Below are 19,362 nucleotides of genomic sequence, written 5' to 3' on the forward strand. Positions count from 1 at the left end.
TTGAACCAGAACTAAACTTCCAAACTGCTGGGTGTGGGTTTCTAAATATGGATGGGTTTTCTATTTTAAAGGAATATAAATTATTTGGGTCAATAACAAGGACCCTAAGTGCAATATGGTTCTAGTAGTAAACTGATTGATAGAACGAGTAGAGCTAGTGTGTGGAAATCTCAGTTCCATACCACAAAGTTATGCATAAGTGTGTTCCAATTCCTAAGGTCTGCACTAATCAAAAACAGACGTTGGTATAGGACCCAGAATTTAAGGGACTGGGCAGGACTATGGTTATAGTGTGCTTTGCATTCTAAATAATGAAAGATATTTATTATATATGTAATTTTCTTTTTAAAAAATCATAGCTTTGAAATGAAAGGGAATATGGTAGGTGAATAGCACTATTGCTATACAAAAATGCCAGGCTGTCAACAAAAGGAATCATACACACGTACATAAATCCCCAAACTCTCAGTTTCTCAATCTCTTAAATTAGACCAACCACTTTTCCTGACATTCTTCCTCCCTCCTGGCTTTAAATTATTACCTCTATTACCAGTCAAGAGTATAAAGTAAAAGCTCAAGTTACAAATATAATTTACCCCCCAAATAAACTGAATTACCAACAAGACAGAAGTGGTCACTGAATACAATTTAAGTTTACATTAAAATTCTAATTGGTCATGAAATTCCCTGATGACTTCCATAAATTCAATACAGAAAAAATTACACTAATTGGTTTATATATTCATTCTTACACATTTATGCCAGTTCAGATGTTTAGATTAAAAAATATATAAATACAAACATATAAATTGAAAACTTGGATTGATAAACAATATTCAGAAAAAATACAGAAGCAAAGATTTACCTCTTTTAATTCCAGTTCAGATTGAGGGAGTTTTGCCTCTATATCTCTGATCGCAGTTTTCCTTTCTTTGAGAGTCTCAGATGCTGCAGTTAGAGCTTCCTTGGCCTTACTTAATTGAGACACTGCAGTGTTATGACGACTGAGATAGATATCAAGTTCTGACTGAGCTACATCCATCTTTGAACGTGCTTCATTTACTGATTTGCTGAAACCCATAAGTTCTTTCTCTCGACTCTGTTAAAATACGATGGACTCCATTAAATCTGAAATACATGTTTTCAAACCTAAGCTGAAACGGAAACCATACATCTTGAATTCAACTTTAAAGATTCTACAAACATAATACATAAAAATAAATAATTCTTACAAGCTGAACACACTAATAGTTTTTGCCGGGTTGCCAATGTTCACTGTACATAGTCTCTTCCCAATTGATTTCACAAGCACTTAATGAACTAGATGTAAATATGCTTTTTGGAAATTAAAACACCAACAAAAATGAGGGTTCAAAAAACAAAAATTTGAGTGTAAACTCTAGATCCATGGTATTCCACATTACCTTACCTGAAATGGCTAAGTGTAAAGACTATTCAGCAGAAAGTTTCCTCAAGTAGATTTATGTTGAGAATCTTTGTAAATTTTATTTTAATTTAAAAAAATTTTTTTAATGTTTATTTTTGAAGGAGAGAGAGACAGAGCATGAATGGGGGAAGAGCAGAGAGAGAGGGAGACACAAAATCCAAAGCAGGCTCCAGACTCCGAGCTGTCAGCACAGAGTCCAGCGCGGGGCTCGAACTCACAAACTGTAGGATCATGACCTGAGCCAAAGTTGACGCTTAAATGACTGAGCCAGCTAGGCACCCCTGTAAATTTTACTTTTTAAAGTTTATATATTTATTTTGAGAGAGAGAAGAGGGGATGAACAGAGAGAGGGGGAGAGAGAGAATTCTAAGCAGGCTTTGCACTGTCAGCACAGAGCCAACGAGGGGCTTGATCTCACAAACTGTGACATCATGACCTGAAATCAAGAGTCACATGGTCAACTGACTGAGCTGCCCAGGCACCCCATGAACCTTTGTAAATTTTAGAGGTTAAGGCCAGGTAATACTCGAAACTGGTTATATTTGACAAGTGAGCAGAAATTTGGGGCTACCATAACTATGTAGAAAGGATCTATTTATTAGAATAATGGCGTAAGAAAGCACTTACAAAAGCTTAATCCTTTTGTTTTGCACATAAGGGAACAGACCCAGGACCATGGGGTTATGTGCAAAATCATCAGATAATCAGTTTAAATGTCAAATGGTAAAAACCATGAACACTAACACACAAGTACACACTGCTCACAATGTTCTAGGCCTATTACGAATGTTATATATGAATTCTTGAAGATAACAATTTCATGAGGTGAATATCATAATTATGCTCATTTTGAGGAAACAGGCTACAGTTTAAGTAACTTGCTCAAAGTCATGCAATCACTCAAGTGGCAGAACCTCTTTTTAGCTACTATATTGAGGAATGAAGACACTTGGATGGGTGTCCTGGCTTTGTCATTAATACACGTTGCCAAGATACACAGAAGTACTCAATATGTATTAGATGAGCAAATGTGAAAATCTGTATCCATATATACTATTCATGAAAGCTATTGCATTACCTATTGCCATTTTATCACATGGGCATGTTATAAAGTTCTGTAGTATGGCATTAGAACATGCCCCATTCCAAAACAGAATCTATTAAATCTGTAGCTTAAAAAGCCCACAAACCCAATACAACTTTACTGAAGTACAATTAACAAAGTTTGTATAGAAGTCTATAACTTAGGTACTTAAGTCTTACATAACTTATGGAACGTAAATCAATTCAACTCATTAGTATTATCTATTACAATTTCTTTTTTAAAATATATTTATTTTGATATAGAGGGAGAATACACAGGAGGGTCAGAGAGAGGAGGAGAGAGAATTCCAAGAGGCTCTACCCTGTCAGCGCAGAGGCCAATGTGCGGCTTGAACTCACAGCCTGAGCCCAAATCAAGTCAGACATAACCAACTGAGCCACCCAGGTGCACCTTTTACAATTTCTACTCAGCATACTCAGTTCTGTCAAAAAGGCTGTGAATATAAACAAAGACAGCTAAGCTTCATGCTTTATACTCTCATTGGGTTGATAAGACATATCAATATGACAACCTCATACTCCTATTAATGAAGTGCTAAAATAGCTATTTTTATTAATTTCTTACTTTCTAGGCACTTTATGTAAGAGTATGTACATTTTATTTTTAAAAAGATTCACAAGATGGGTAATATTTTCTTCCATCTTGAGAAAGAGGACTTTGAGACCTAACAGCCTATACAGAGAGATAATGACTGATGTAGGATTTCAAACCAAGAACTGACTCAAGAGCCATAAACTATTATACAAGTGCTACAGGAGAAAAGAAAGGTACTTATCAACTTGTGGTTAGTGTGGTTCCATGTTTTTACAGGTGTTAACTAATTAAGAGAAGACAAAAAGCTATTTGATGAAATCAAATAAGGGCATTTCCTGCCTCCACCATAAATTCTCATTTAACTTTTTTTTTTAAATGGGAAAGTAGAAAACAAAAAGAATTTAAGCTATTTTTATGAATGCTAGATATTGTAAGTCCAAAATTTTTCTAACAGTTGAGTTTTTACTATTACCACAAAAAAACATTCTTCAAGTTAAAAAAAAGTCACCTAGACACCAACTGATAAAGAATCTTACTTCTTTTTCTTTTTGAAGCCCTTGTGTTTCCTGTTTAAGGCTATCCATAACTTCTTTCAATTTTTCTTCTTCTTTCTCTTTTTCCTTCTCAAGGGCACTATTTCGAGTTGTTGTCTCATTTATGATTTTCTCACTCTTGGCAGGTATACTTTTAAATTCTTCAACCTAAGATTGTAAAACAATTTAAACTTGGAGGAGCATGTACCTTTAGGCTATCCAGTATCATCAGTATTTGGCTTATTTAAAAGCATTTCTCAGTATCCTCTAAGTCTTTGTGGTTTCCTTTGTAATTTGACTTGAACTAGCTGGCTTTAGCAAATACTTTCTTAACCATTTACTGCAATTTCTGTGCTCTTAATTTAACAGTAAATTCTATGAATTCCTCATTTGTTATGGAAGAGAATTCTCCCTGGCTGGCGTTCAGGTCTTTCTTCCTTCTGTTCTACTTTCAGGCTATAACTATCCTTCTTCACCAATTAATATACTCTGGCTATGTGGAATTTCCTAAACTGTCCTTCATGGTATATTGAAACTTACCATGGATGACTTTTACACCCCGTGGCCTCCCCGAAATCCTAAAATCTTTCACATTACCCTTCCAGAGTCACCAAGTAGGAGTAATATCTTATTCCATTAATACCTTTGGTAATAACCACTTATTGACATTTGATGCCTAAAGACTAATACCTCTATAAGAGTTACAGTTGGCTTAGTCTGTCCAATTTAAGCATTACCCTCAAATCCACGTTGGTTTGTTCAGATTATCCAGCACCAGAGTTCAACATTTCCCAAAAATGATGACCCTCAAACACTGATTTGCCCAAGATTTATTCCCATACTGAGTGGAAAGTATTTTGTAAACAAATGCATTTGGAAAAATACAACATAAAGGAGAGCCTATATTATAACTAACATGTAATTATATGGTACAAAGCCTTTTTTGGGAGAAGGGACTTAGATGTCATATCTATTAATATCTGTTAGTTATGAAAATAGTTTGAAAGACTGCCAATTGATCATTAGGGACTGATTCCTAGGAAATAATGCGTTCTGTTCCAAACTTAATCGTTTTTAAAACCTCAGAATAGCTAATCCACCCTCTGTAGATTTTTGAGTTTCCCCTTCCCTCCTTTCCAAGAGAGAACTCTTATTCTGATACTCTCTAGGAGGCAGGTAATGTTTTTAAAATTTCAGAATACATAACCAAAAACATCTCTTTAAACCATTACATTAAGAAAAGGAAAACTATGTTGTTTACTATCAAATAGAATTGGTGACTTGATAAGTATTTTCCCAACAATATATGCCACAGAAACATAAACTCTAAATCTCAAAGCCAATGAATGCAAAATTTACCTTTGGAGAAAAAAAAAAAGTCACAATCAGAGATAAATCCTAGAACACTTAATATTCAGAATCCCAACTCATTTGCTTAAAAAATGAGGGAGTGGCACATCCATGAAAATTAAATCTGATATTCAGATATGAAATTTGTAAGATTTCTTTCAAAACCTACCTTCTCTTTATCTTTTTGAAGTTGTTTCTCCAGTTTTTTGGCTTTACTTGAAGCATGTTTTAATTTTTCCCTAACTTGAACATCTTCTAAATCTAGCTGTGTAAATTTTTCTTTGTTTTCCTCAATAAATTTTGTAATTTTATTCAGTTTCCTAACAAATAAAGAGAATTATTAGTCACTATTTTAGATACTCATTTATTTCAAAGTCATGCTACATGTTCTGCCTGGGACACTGCCTCTGTAAATGTGTCCAAGCTCTTACAAGGTAAGATTCTAGAGCTAACCATTTTCAAACTGGTCCTCTCCTTCCACTAAATTTGAGGGAGCCATTAAAATATGATTACAAGAGTTGCTTTGCCTTTCTAAACTGGATGGGAAATACTACATTTCCTGGTTACTATAGAGTCAAGGTATAGAAATACATTACCACAATGTAAAACTCATTTTAAAGAAAAAAAAAAAAAAAAAATCATAGGTAAGAGACATTGGTGTCACCAAATACTGTGAGAAGGCATAGAGAAGGGTCATGATGAAACTTAAAAAAAAAAAAAAAAAAAAAAAAAAAAGTAACCTAATTACTAATTAAGAATTAGAGTAACCTAATTCTTAAGATGTGTGGACTGTTTATTCTTAAGACAACTAAGCTGCCAGGTTAAATTTTTTTTTTTTTGCCGTGTATTATTGTGTTCTGCCACTAGGAGGCAGCATCTTCTGTTAATTTAGGACCAGTGTTGGGCACTGAATTTGTGATGATCAACTGGATGCAGGGCAATTAGGTTTTTTATTCTTTTTCTGAAAAAGGAGACCATTTTATAAGTTGGCAAATTACAGTTGGCATTACATTTATGTGCTGGCATAAAGTTTATATATATATATATAAAATACACACACGTAAAAACAACAACCTAAACACTTTAGTACTTTCCAAAAGATTATTACTTTTCTACATCTTTTACAGCTTTATTCTTAGCTTTCATTTCATTTGACAGTATATTGCTCTTCTCATTAATTTCTTTGGTATCTTCATGAATTTTTTCCTTTTGAGATTCCATTTCAGCAATTCGTTTCTGCAGATCATAACTAGAAAAAGGAAAATAAAAATCAGAGATCCTAAAATGCCATTTCTAAAATTGTGTAATAACTTAGTAAAATTAGTGGTTTCTACAGTATTCTTAACTACAACCAATTTACAATTAATTACCTAGGGCTACAGGGTGAGGCACAGGGGGTACTGCAGTACAGACCTAATTCAGGGTCAAAGCTAGAATTAGGAACAAAATTGGTTCCATACAAACAAAATTAGATCGGCTATTACATGCATAATAGAGAATGTATGTGTAGAACTATTAAGTACATTAATAAACACTTGTGAACCCACCTCCCAACTTAAAGTAGAATACTTAAAAGTCAACTTTGGGGACTTCAGGGAAAGGTGGCAGGTAGGATGATCTTAAGTTCTCCTTGTCCCAAGGCTACAACTAGATTAACACCCTTATCAGTGTAAACCCAGAAAATGAGGAAGACTGGCAGAACATTCTCCACAGCTACATGTAGAGAAGAGGCCACATTAAAGAGGGTGGGAAGGGTGGAGAAGGTGGTTGGGGCTAAAGGGACCCATTGGAACTGTTCTTCGGAGGCAGGAATGCTATGAGCATGAAAAAGGGAGAAAAACAGACCCTCACTACAAGAATCCCAGGCATGGGGAAGACAACTCCCCATTTGGCTTTAAAAACTAGAGGGGACTAATTTTGAGAGTTCTTACAATCAGTGGGATGTCACACCTGGAAAAATCAGATGGGAGGTTGAAAGGAAACAGAGACTGTGACCCTTAAAGAGACAGCACAACAAAAAGTCCCATGGAGATAGAGCATAGAATCAACAGTTTGAAAGACTGAAGTATATGTGAAAGAAATTTATTTACTAATCTCAGAGCATGTGCCGGAGGGCAGATATATTAAGGAGAAACAAGAGAGCTGGCAGGTACCATTTTCTCCCCTATCTCCCAGCCTAGATACAGAGACACCTTCGGGAACCAGTGCAGTGCCAATACTCTCCATCTATCTTGCGAAGAGCTTCCTCAACCCCCACCCCCACCCCAATTCTCCTCCAGTCCTGCCCCCTCCAGCATGCCATTGGCCAAAGCCTATCCACAGTGGTGCCACAAGCCTGGCAATGTGCAAGGAGCACAGACAGAAGCCAGCACCACACCAAAGTGCCACCTGTCCTGAGGAGAGGGGAAGGTAACCACACATACCAGTTTGACTTGAGCCTCAGCAGTGGGCTGGGAGCAGTCATTTGGTCTGGCTGCAGGCCCTACCCACCAATGAAAACTTCTCAAGGGACAACGGGGAAAGTGTCCTGCAGTTTGGTGCTACTGCATCTCTGGCAAATGCCTGTCTGACTCAAGTGGCCCCAGACTGGCCCACTAACAACACAGGGAACAAACCTTGCCCAACAGGCAGAGTGAGCCATTGCACATGACTGGATTGAAGGCACATGCAGCTCAGACCCACAGTGGGGTTACATGCAACACATATGAGACACCCCTGAAGTGCCAAGTTCTGGTGAACAGGGGACATTGCATTGCAGGACACTATAGGACCTTTTCTTCATAAAGCCACTACTTCCAAGAGCAGAAGACGTAGCTGACTATCCTAACACACAGGAAAACCTAGAGAGTTGGACAAAATGAGGTGACACAGAAATAGGTCCCAAATGAAAGGACAGGACAAAATCACAAGAGAGCTAAACAAAACCGAGAGAAGCAATATACCTGATAATTTAAAGTAATGCTCACAAAGATCCTAACTGGACTTGAGGAAAAGAGGGGAGAATCTCACTGAGACCCTCAATACAAAGAGACAGAAAACCTAAAAAAGCACCAATCAGAGATGAAGAGCTCAACAACTGAAACTAAAAATGCACTAAAGAGAATATATAGTAGAATAGAGGAAGCAGAAGGATCACTGACCTGGAAGACAGAGTAATGGAAAACAATCAAACTGAAAAGGAGAAAAAAATAGTAAATGAAGAGACTTAGGGAACTCAGTAACAGCATCAAATGAAATAACATTCACATCATAGGGGTCTCAGGAGAAGAGACAGAAAAGGGGGCAGAAATTGTACTGGAAGAATAGTGAAAACTCCCCCAAACTTGGGGAAACAGAATCTAGATCAAGGAAGCACAGAGAGCCCCTCAAAAATAAACCCAAGGGTATCCCCACCAAGACAGATAGTAATTAAAATAGCAAAAAGTAGTGATAAAGACTTTTAAAATCTTTTAAAAAGAAAAAAGTTACATAAAATGGAAACCCCATAAAGCTATTAGCAGATTTTTCAGCAGAAACTGCAGGCCAGAATGGAGTGGCATGATAAACTCAAAAAATGCTGACGGAAAAAACCTGCAGCCAAGAAAACTCTATCCAGCAAGGCTATCGTTTAGAACAGAAGGATAGTTTCCCAAACTTGATTAAAGGAATTCATGACCACTAAACCAGCCTGACAAGAAATGTCAGTAAGAAAAGTATGAAGTACAAAAGCAGGAAATTAAGTATATCTATGAAAACCAGTCAAAGCATTCACAAAATAAAAGGATGTAAAGTATGGCACCATATACCCAAAATGTGGCAGGAAAGGAGTAAAGAATGGGTGCACTGATGTGACCATTAACTTAATGTGTGAGAAAGGAATCCAAGTATATTACTAACGAAAGCTGGCAAGCTTTCTTGAGAAGAGCAAGAATAGAAAAGAACTACAGAAAAAACCATAAAACAAGTAATAAAATGGCAACAAGTACATATCTGTCAATAAGTACTTTGAATGTAAATGGACTGCAGGCTCCCATAGGGGAGACATAGGGAGACAGAATGGATAAAAAAGCAAGACCATCTAGATGCTGCTACAAGAGACTCATTTCAAACCTAAAGATGCAGATTGAACCTGAAGGGATAGAAAAGCAATTATCATTCAAATGGAAGTGAAAAGAAAGCGTAGCAATACTTGTATCAAACAAAATAGACTTTAAAACAAAGACTGTAACAAGAGACAAAGAAGGACACTATATAATCCTACTGAAGGGAACAATCCAAGAAGATAAAAACAATTGGAAATATTTATGCATCCAACAGCAAGCACCCAAATACATAAAGCAACTGTTAACAAACATAAAGCAAGTAATAATGGTAATACAACAACAGTAGATTTTTAACACCCCACTTACATCTATCCATTGATGTACAAAAATCCACAAGGAAACAGTGGCTTCAAAAGATACATTGGACCAGATGGATCTAACAGATGTATTCCTAACATTCCATCCTAAAATAGCAGAAAACACTTTTCAAGTGCACACAGATCATTCTCCAGAACACATCACATTTTAGGTCACAAAACAATCCTCAATAAGTTAAAAAAGATACAAGTCAGACCATGCATCTTTTCTGACCACAGCACTATGAAACAGAAACCAACCACAAGAAAAAATGTGGAAAGAACACAAACACATGGAAGTTAAATAGCATTCATTAAACAATGAATGGGGTTGACCAAGAAATCAGAGAGAATTAAAAAAAAAAAAAAATACATGAAGACAAATGAAAACACAGTGTTTTCAAAATCTTTGGGATGCAGCAAAAGCAGTTCTAAGAGGAAAGTTTAGAGCAATACAGACCCAGCTCAAGAAGCAAAACCAATCTCAAATAAACAATGTAACCTTACACTTAAAAGAGCTAGAAAAGAACAAAATCAAAATCAGTAGAAGGAAATGATCAAGATTAGGGTGAAAACAAAATAGATCAATGTAAAAACAAACAGATCAATGAAATCAGGAGCTGGTTCTTTGAAAAGATCAATGAAATTGATAAGCCTTTAGCGAGAATTATCAAAGAGAGAGAGGATTCAAACATAATCAGAAATGAAAGAGAAATAACCGACACCATACAAAGGATTATTAAGACAATGTTATGAAAAAAATTATATGCCAACAAATTGGACAACCTAGCATAGATAAATTCCTAGAAACATAATCTCCTAAAACTGAAGTATGAAGAATTAGGAAATTTGAAGCAGACTGATTATCAGCCATGAAATTGAATCAGTAATCAAAAAACTCCCACAAATGAAAGTCCAGGACCAGTTTCATAGGTGAATTCTACCAAACACTTAAAAGGAGAGTTAATACTTATTCTTCTCAAACTATTCCAAAAACAGAAGAGGAAGGAAAGATTCCAAATACATTCTATGTATGAGACCAGCATTACCCTGATACTAAAACCAGGTAAAGACACTACAAAGAACTACAGGCTAAGATCTCTGATGAACATAGGTGCAAAAACGTACAACATAATATTAAGCAAACCAAATCCAACAATATATTTTAAAAAGTCATTCACTATGATCAAGTAGGATTTATTCCCATGATGCAAGGGTGGTTTAACATTTGCAAATCAATCAACACAATACATTACATGAATAAGAAAAAGGATAAAAACCACATGATCATTTCAACAGATGCAAAAAAAGCATGTGACAAAGTACAACATCCATTCATGATAAAAATCCTCAAGAAAGTAGGTCTACAAGGAACAAGACTCAACATAATAAAGGACTTATATGAAAAACCCACAGCAAACATCTTAGTGGGGAAACCTGGAGGGCTTTTCTCCTAAGTTCAGCATGTCCACTCTCACCACTTTTATTCAACATAGTACTGGAAGTCCTAGTCATAGCAATCAGACAAGAAAAAGAAGTAAAAGGCATCCAAATTGGTAAGGAAGAAGTATAATTTTCACTATCTGCAGATGACATATTATATATGGAAACCTTAACAGACTCTAAACAAGAAACTACTAGACATGATAAAAGAATTCATTAAGATCATAAGATCAAAATCAATATACAGAAATCCATTGCATTTCTATGCACTAATAATGAAGCAGCAGAAAGAGAAACTAAAAAAAATAATCTCATTTACAACTGCACCACAAACTAAAATACCTGGAATTAAACTATCCAGGAAGTGAAAGACCTGTACTCTGAAAACTATAAAACTAAAAAACTGAAGATGACACAAACAAATGGAAAGATATCCCATGCCCATGGACTGGAAGCAAATACTGTTAAAATGTCCATAATACCGAAAGCAATCTATAGATTTAATGCAATTCCTATCAAAACACCCACAGCATTTTTCAGAGCAGAATACTCCCTAAAATTTGTATGGAACCACAAAAGACTCCGAATAGCCAATGCAATCTTGAAAAAGAACAAAACGGGAGGTATCACAATCCCAGATTTCAAGACATATTACAGAGCTGTAGCAATCAAATCAGTATGGTACTGGCACAAAAACAGCCATATCCATCAATGGAACAGAACAGAGAGCCCAGATATAAATGCCTGCTTATATGGTCAATTAATCTCTGGCAAAGTAGGGAAAAACATGCAATGGGAAAAAGACAGTATCAACAAATGGTATTGGAAAAACTGGACAGCTATATGCAGAAGAATGAAACTGGATCACTGTCTTATACCATACACAAAAACAAACTCAAAGTGGATTAAAGACCTAAAACCACAGAAGTTCTAGATGAGAGCACAGGCAGTAATTTTTATGACTTTGGCAGTAGCAACATTTTTCTAGGTATGTCTCCTGAGGGGAGGGAAGCAAAAACAGAATTAAATTATTGCGAAGACATAAAAAGCTTCCTCACAAAAAATGAAACAATCAACAAAACTAAAAGAGAACCTACTGAATATGAGAAGATATTTGTGAATGACATATCTGATCAAGGGTTAGTATCCAAATAAAGAACTTATGCAAGTACTTCTACCAATCAACACTAAAAAACCAAATAGACATTACAGATATTTCTCAAATGACGACATCTAGATCACCAAAAGACACGTGAAAAGATGTTTAACATCATTCATCATGAGGGGAATGAAAATCAAAACCACAAGAAATAACAATGTTGGCATAGATGTGGGGTAAAAAGGAACACTCATGCATTATTGGTAGGAATGCAAACTGGTGCAGCCCCTGTGGAAAACAGTATGTAGATTCCTCAAAAAATTGAAAACTAGAATTACCATATGACCCAGTAATTCCACTACTGCAATTTACCCAAAGTATCTGAAAACACCAATTTGAAATGATATATGCACTCCTATGTTTATTGCAGCGTTATTTACAAGTGTCAAACTATGGAAGCAGCCCAAGTGTCCATCAATAGATGAATGGATAGAAAAGATGTGATAGATACACACACACACACACACACACACACACACACACACACACACACAGAGTATTAGCCACAAAAGAATGAAATCTTGCCATTTATAATAACATGGATGGATCTAGAGAATATAACATTAAATGAAATAAGTCAGGGAAAGACAACTATCATATGATTTCATGCATATGTGGAATTTAAGAAGCAAACACAGAAAAAAAAGATAAACCAAAAAAGACATTCTTAACTAAAGAGGACTGATGGTTACCCAAAGGGGAGGTGGGTGGAAGATGAAAGAGGTGAAGAGGATTAAAAGTATACTGATCATGATGAGTACAGGGTATAAAATTGTTCAATCGAGTATAAAATTGTTGAATCACTACAGTGTACACCTGAAGCCAATATAATGGCATGTTAATTATACTGGAATTAAAATTATAAAAATTAAAACAATTAAAAATTAAACCAATTACCATTTAGTACTATGGTAAAAAATTAATTTAACATATTCATTACAAAACAATTTTTAGTTTTTTTCTACTTTAGTCTTTATTTTTCTGTAATACAGATAAAAGGGCTTACTTAATGTCAGAAACTAATAAAAATTGATAAATTAATGTACTTACATGTAATATTGACAGACATGATTCTTTTTTCTAAATATTTCATTTTCCAAGGTAAGAAATTTAATGGCTATGTTTTTCTCTCCTTCTAAGGCATCCTTTTCCTTTTCTACCAGCTTAACTCTGTTTAACTACAAAAATTTAAAGTGTATGGATTATTCAAATATATTACACATGTATATACCTGAATTTCAAATATACCAACATGAGGCAAAAATATCTACCATATTAATAAAACACTGCTCAATTAAAGGTAAATAAATATAAAATTCAATCTAAAACAGTAAAGATTTTTTCAATAAATATGATTATAAACTTAGTATTTGACTCAGTAGAATTTGTTCAATAAACAAAACAGTCTGATTTACAACAACAATCTATAGAAGATTCACCTTCTCTCCTCGATGTTCATTTAATATTTCAACTCTCCGACACAAGACTTTAATAGGCTCATTTAGCCGTCCGCAACCAATTATATCTTCTAAATATTCAAGCATACCCTCATCATGTTCAGTCTGGCCTTTTGGCTTCATCATAGCGATTTGTTCAACTTCACCCTTAAAAAAAGAAAAGTTGTATTACACATTCACTTTATGTTTAGCTACAACAATCTTAAGTGAGAATTAGGAACAATTAACAAACCCAATACTAACGAACAAATACATGATAGAAACCAGTAGCTTAAAGAAATGTAATAAGATATAAACAAAAATGTTTTTGATAGTTTTCATTTTCCCTGATGGTAAGAAATGTTTATACTCCCTTACATAAACTCTTACCAAATTATAATATACATTCACATACATGTACACAGCCAAAGAAAGATTCCCTAGCTTAAAATTTCATTCAATATATATATATAAAAAAAAAAAGTATTGACTTTTGTATAAGGCAAAACTGAGCAAGGTATTCATATAATCTATAACTACTTTGGCAACATTACCAATTGTTAGTTAACATAATTAGAGCTCCTGTTCTAAAACAAAGAATTTTCAAGATCCTTCATGGCTTAACTGCAGTAGGAATCCTGTCCCAAGATGGTTTATTATTAAACTTTCTCTATAAACCTGGGGTTATGAGCTCCTCAAGAAGTGCTAAGATTTATAAGGATGTCTCAAACTTAATGTTCTAAAACTTTCTAAAAACAAGACCATTAAATAAAAAAGGAAATTACCTATTCCTCATGGTAATAAGAGAAGATAACCAACTGACAGAAAACTAACAAAGGCTCCTGGTACATATGAAATTGGAAAACTTTTATTTGCAATCATTAATATAACAGCTTTGAAGTGTGATTAAAATTCTTAGATTAACATTATATATTTGTATTTACGCAACTCAATTACAAACAGAAAAGAAGAAAAAAAACCCCACAATCAGTAACCTTCAAGGCTGACTGCCAGGCAGCCATTTAGTTTCATGGTGGAGAAAATTTTGTCTGAACATGCTCAGGCAAAATGCTGCTACTTTACTTCACAGGAGTAGTTGCCTGTGCTATTACAACACAAGAAAAGGAAGAGGCAAGTAGAAAAAAAAATACAGGCCTTTATTTCAGCAAATAGCAAAGGTGAAAAAAAATCAAGAAAAACACACAAAAAACCTATTACTTCCTCAATTTAAATATGCAAAATATTTAAATGTGAATAAACCTCAAAAACCTGGGGTGTATCTTGTTAATGTAATGACAAAGAGTCAAAGTTACCAAAAGCTCCCACATAAATATAAAGTAAACAAAAACAAACCACACAAAACCTTGGGGCTCCTGGCAGGCTCCGTTGGTAGAGCATGCAACTCTCTCAGAGTTTTGAGTTCAAGCCCCATGTTGGTCATGAAGTATACTTAAAAACAAAAACAACAAAACACAAACAGGGGCACCTGAGTGGCTCAGTCAGTTAAGCACCTGACTTTGACTCAGATTATGCTCTTATGGCTTCTGAGTTCAAGCCCCACATCAGGCTCTCTCCTGTTGGCACAGAGCCCACTTCAGATCCTGACTCCTTCTCTCTCTGTCCCTCCCCCCACCTCAAAAATAAACATTAAAAATCCCACACACAACAAAACCCCAAACCCAAAACAAAAAACCCAACCTTAAAAATAAAACAGCTCACCTTAAATTTAGTCATTGAAAGGCATAACTTTTAATATTTTTATATACTGTCACTCTTCTGTAGTCTGACAACACAACGAACATGATTATCAAACATGAAGTAAAACACTATCCAAAGAGCTTGTTTTTTTTCTCTATAACCTTCAGTTATGTATAAATTAGTGCTTTAAACTAAGTGTTTAAACTAAACTATGTATTTATATAAAACATTTTATTCTTTCAATTATCAGGTCCTTCCAAATGTATGCAGTATTAGTTTCAAGTCGTAGAGAGGATTTAAGCCTAGAATTATGTCCAAAGTTTTGGATTACAACAGGGCAAATGCCAGCCATTGAAGAAGAGTCTTACTCAGTTTTTAACTAGGCAGGGTTAATCAACAGCAACGCTGACATTTAGGGCTGGATATTCTTTGTTGCAGGGGTCTATGGTGGGCATCACAGGATGTTTAATAGCATCTCCGACCTCTTACACACCAGATCCTTTTTTTTTTTTTTTTTAATTTTTTTTTCAACGTTTTTTATTTATTTTTGGGACAGAGAGAGACAGAGCATGAACGGGGGAGGGGCAGAGAGAGAGAGGGAGACACAGAATCGGAAACAGGCTCCAGGCTCCGAGCCATCAGCCCAGAGCCTGACGCGGGGCTCGAACTCACAGACCGCGAGATCGTGACCTGGCTGAAGTCGGACGCTTAACCGACTGCACCACCCAGGCGCCCCATACACACCAGATCCTAATAGCATTCTCCCATACCCTCAGCTGTAACAACCCAAAATGTCTCCAGACAACAATCAATGTCCCAGGGACACAGATGCGAAACTACCCCCAGCTGAGAACCACTCACGTTGAGGCAGTGGTTTAACTCTTTTGGGTTTACTATCCAAACAACAAAAATTATCTGACACTTGATATTCTAATATACTGCCCTAATTCAATTTGAACATCTGTTTTAAGATGAATGAAAAACTATGCCGTGAACACAGTCAAATGGGCATAAAGTATTACTTAAGTATACATTTTTCAGGTAGCCAGAAGTTAGGACTCAGTGTAGCAGTTTACACTGACAAAAATATTCCTAAAGGCATCACACTTCCTGGCCGAATTACTTGCTCAAGGATGGAATAACACTATTAGGAAACTGCCTAGCTTTGGGTAAAGCAGAGTGGCTGCCTCTTTTGAGTTACTTATTCCTCCCTAGTTAAAATGCGGATATACAATTACGATTTCTTTACATTCTAACAAGGTTGCACAGTTGGTTGAAGATAAAAATGCTTAAGGACATATCTGAGCCAAAATAGTTCCATTACACAGTGCCACATAACATTCAGTTTTAGATTATTACAATGGCACTCATTTTTTTTCAACCAGTAATTGTCAGATTCACATTACTGCTTCAACAAGCTATTAGAATATTTAGGCCTCTACCTGTTACTTGACTATTAGGACTACTATGGTATTCCAATTACAGCCTGGAACCTTTCTTATGGCTCTGTTCCTTGATGTCCTTTGCCTGCCTTACCACCTGCTACTATTTGCTTTCTAAGTTTCAACTTAGGGCAATAAGCTCCATACATTTCAAGGGGCAATAAGCTCCATACATTTCAAAAAAATTTTTAAAGCATCAACCTGAATTTAAAGTTTAAGGCTCTAAATCACAAATAATGGTAGCATGAAGACACAAAGTCTCAAGTTACTATCATGCTAGCATCTGAAGCCTGCAAAGTTTTATAGGTCTCCACAGTTATCTCTAGTTTCTTAGCTTCAGTAGACCTGAATAAGGTTTTACTTTTTTTGTTATTTACTACAAACTTCCTATGGTTTTAAGTTATATTCATATTGTATTAGAGACATTACACAACCCTGTAAAATATCAACTATCATTTTTAAGAGTAACATAAAAACTGCAAACATATTTCAATATTTGTAATACCAAGGGCTTATATCCTAACTTCTTACAGTGTGACAAATCAGGATACTGTGATTCAGTTACACCATTTCTTTGATAATCTATTTTACAAAATATAGATTAAATATCTGAGAAATAGTGATGTTCTTCTTATACAAATGGAATCCAAATTTTAGCAAGCATGAACCATAAGAAATTCAAGTACACAGCTATCAAACTTTTTTTCTTAATAACACCTGAAGGATTCTTCTCATATGGGTATTTGCATTAAAACTAAGGCCCCAAATTACTAGGCTTTGAGTTTTTATTTTCTCTTGATAATCTTTTTATTTTCTCCATTTTCCACCATACTATTATTGTCCTTTACCTTCTGCTAATAAATTTTTATTCTGATTTGCTCTTTGTGAGCTACCAGAGGCCAACAAACCAAATGACCAAGGTAGTATCTGCCTCAAATAAGTACATCAACAGCAAGGGTAACGCTTTAGTGGGTGGGCTGCTTGATATCCTGGTTGCTTAGGAGTAGCTTCCTACTTTTTTTCAAGCTGAGGCTATTAAATCAAACACTTGGATAACTTAGGTGCTACAGATAGAGCTAAAAATTCTTTAGATACAGCACAAATTTATTTGTACAGGCTAAAAGACCACAACCCAAAAAATTTGTATGACATGCCAGCCTTAGAAGTATACAGGAAAGAAAAAGGAAGAAGAAATATAAGTAAAAATTAATCCAACTTCCAAATTACTAATTTGGAAAATTACTAACAGGGGTATAGGTTCCTTTCTATTGATGTACTTAATTTTAGGCACATACTAACCTTGGTGATTTGGTTTGTTGGCCTCTGGTAGCTCACAAAGAGCAAATGAGAATAAAAATTTATTAGCAGAATGTAGAATAAAAAAAAATCTTGGTTCCTATTTAAAGTTCTAATTCAGGTTTTATAATAATAAAGACAAAAACCATATGAAGTTGAAAACTGACAAAACTAAAATTGCCTTAACAGTTGTAGCTTTTAGGGGTTTACAAAACCACTCCTGAAACAGCAATCTTTAATGTAATTTTGAACCATAATAAAAGCATGAAGGTTGTCATTCTTTTAACTTTTAACATTTGAAAGTTAACATTCTTTTAATTTTTAACATTTGGTGCAAATGCACCAAAACCAATTAAACCTCATTTGTAAATCATAGTTACCATGAAATGCCATGGAGAGCTAATAAAATCCTACTTATTTTCACCAATAGTTATTACAATGTGACAAAGGCTCTCAAATTAAGGTATATATAAATGCGGACACGTATAAACATGAAAAGTACCATGGCCAGTTATAATCTTAACACTTTCTGAAGGCACGTGTAAGCGCTTTCAAGAACAAGAAACAGGGTTTTAACTATCTCTAACATTCACAGCATCTTAACATAGTGCCCCATTAGGTATACGTTTGAATAGTCAACTAATGAAATTTAAAATGAATTCAAATACTAGAAATGCCTACTTCAAGAAACCACTAAACCAACTAAACACTGTAAAAAATTTTACCCTTATGGGCTTCTAAAATTTAGTGGTTTTTTTTTGTTTGTTTGTTTTTTTAACTTTTAGAGACAGGATGAGAGATTGTGTGCACGGGGAGAGGGAGACGGGGGAGAGAGAGGAAGAGAAAAAGAGAATCTTAAGCAAGCTGCATGCCCAGAGCAGAGCCCAACACAGGGCTTGATTCCATGACCCTGGGATCATGACCTGCACTGATATTCAACCAAACTGAGCCACTCAGGTGCCCCAAATTTAGTGGTGTTTCATCTTAAAAATAAATTTTCACTTTACTTTAGATTACTTAGGCTGTTAATTACTACCACTGGCCAAACATCTATACATTTTATTCAAACTAATCATTTATGTTCTTGATATTATGATGACTCCAAGTTTCCAGCCTTCCAATCCCAGCTAGTTTTAATTTTTTTTTTTTAACGTTTATTTATTTTTGAGACAGAGAGAGACAGAGCATGAACGGGGGAGGGGCAGAGAGAGGGAGACACAGAATCTGAAACAGGCTCCAGGCTCTGAGCTGTCAGAACAGAGCCCAACGCGGGGCTCGAACTCACGGACCGTGAGATCATGACCTGAGCCGAAGTCGGCCGCTTAACCGACTGAGCCACGCAGGTGCCCCACCAGCTAGTTTTTTAAGAGAGATGTAGGAGAGAACTAATAAAAAACCATATTCTTACTTACCTCCAACTGCTTTAAACTAGTGCAAGAGTCTAAGTTTTTGATAAGGAACTAAATAAAAATCTATAGATTTTGCCACTTTCCCTCAAGCTTTTAAATAGGGCATCATTAGTTCTACCGGTCCAATCCCTG

The 19,362-nt window shown here is 35.4% G+C and overlaps 1 protein-coding gene across 1 annotated transcript in view; it reads right to left on the reverse strand.

Annotated features, from left to right (window-relative positions):
* SMC4 (structural maintenance of chromosomes 4) overlaps positions 1-19,362 on the reverse strand; it is a 45,211-nt gene that overhangs the window by 19,287 nt on the left and 6,562 nt on the right. Inside the window, exons 6-11 of the mRNA XM_019440440.2 lie at positions 13,389-13,553; positions 13,000-13,127; positions 6,078-6,218; positions 5,139-5,289; positions 3,623-3,787; positions 866-1,099 (exon numbers count right to left, since the gene is read on the reverse strand). Coding sequence (XP_019295985.1) covers positions 866-1,099; positions 3,623-3,787; positions 5,139-5,289; positions 6,078-6,218; positions 13,000-13,127; positions 13,389-13,553 — 984 coding nt within the window. The remainder of the gene's footprint in view (positions 1-865; positions 1,100-3,622; positions 3,788-5,138; positions 5,290-6,077; positions 6,219-12,999; positions 13,128-13,388; positions 13,554-19,362) is intronic.

Source organism: Panthera pardus, unplaced genomic scaffold (genome assembly GCF_024362965.1).
Source record: "Panthera pardus isolate Hobbes unplaced genomic scaffold, ASM2436296v1 HiC_scaffold_16, whole genome shotgun sequence".
Lineage (NCBI taxonomy): Eukaryota > Metazoa > Chordata > Mammalia > Carnivora > Felidae > Panthera > Panthera pardus.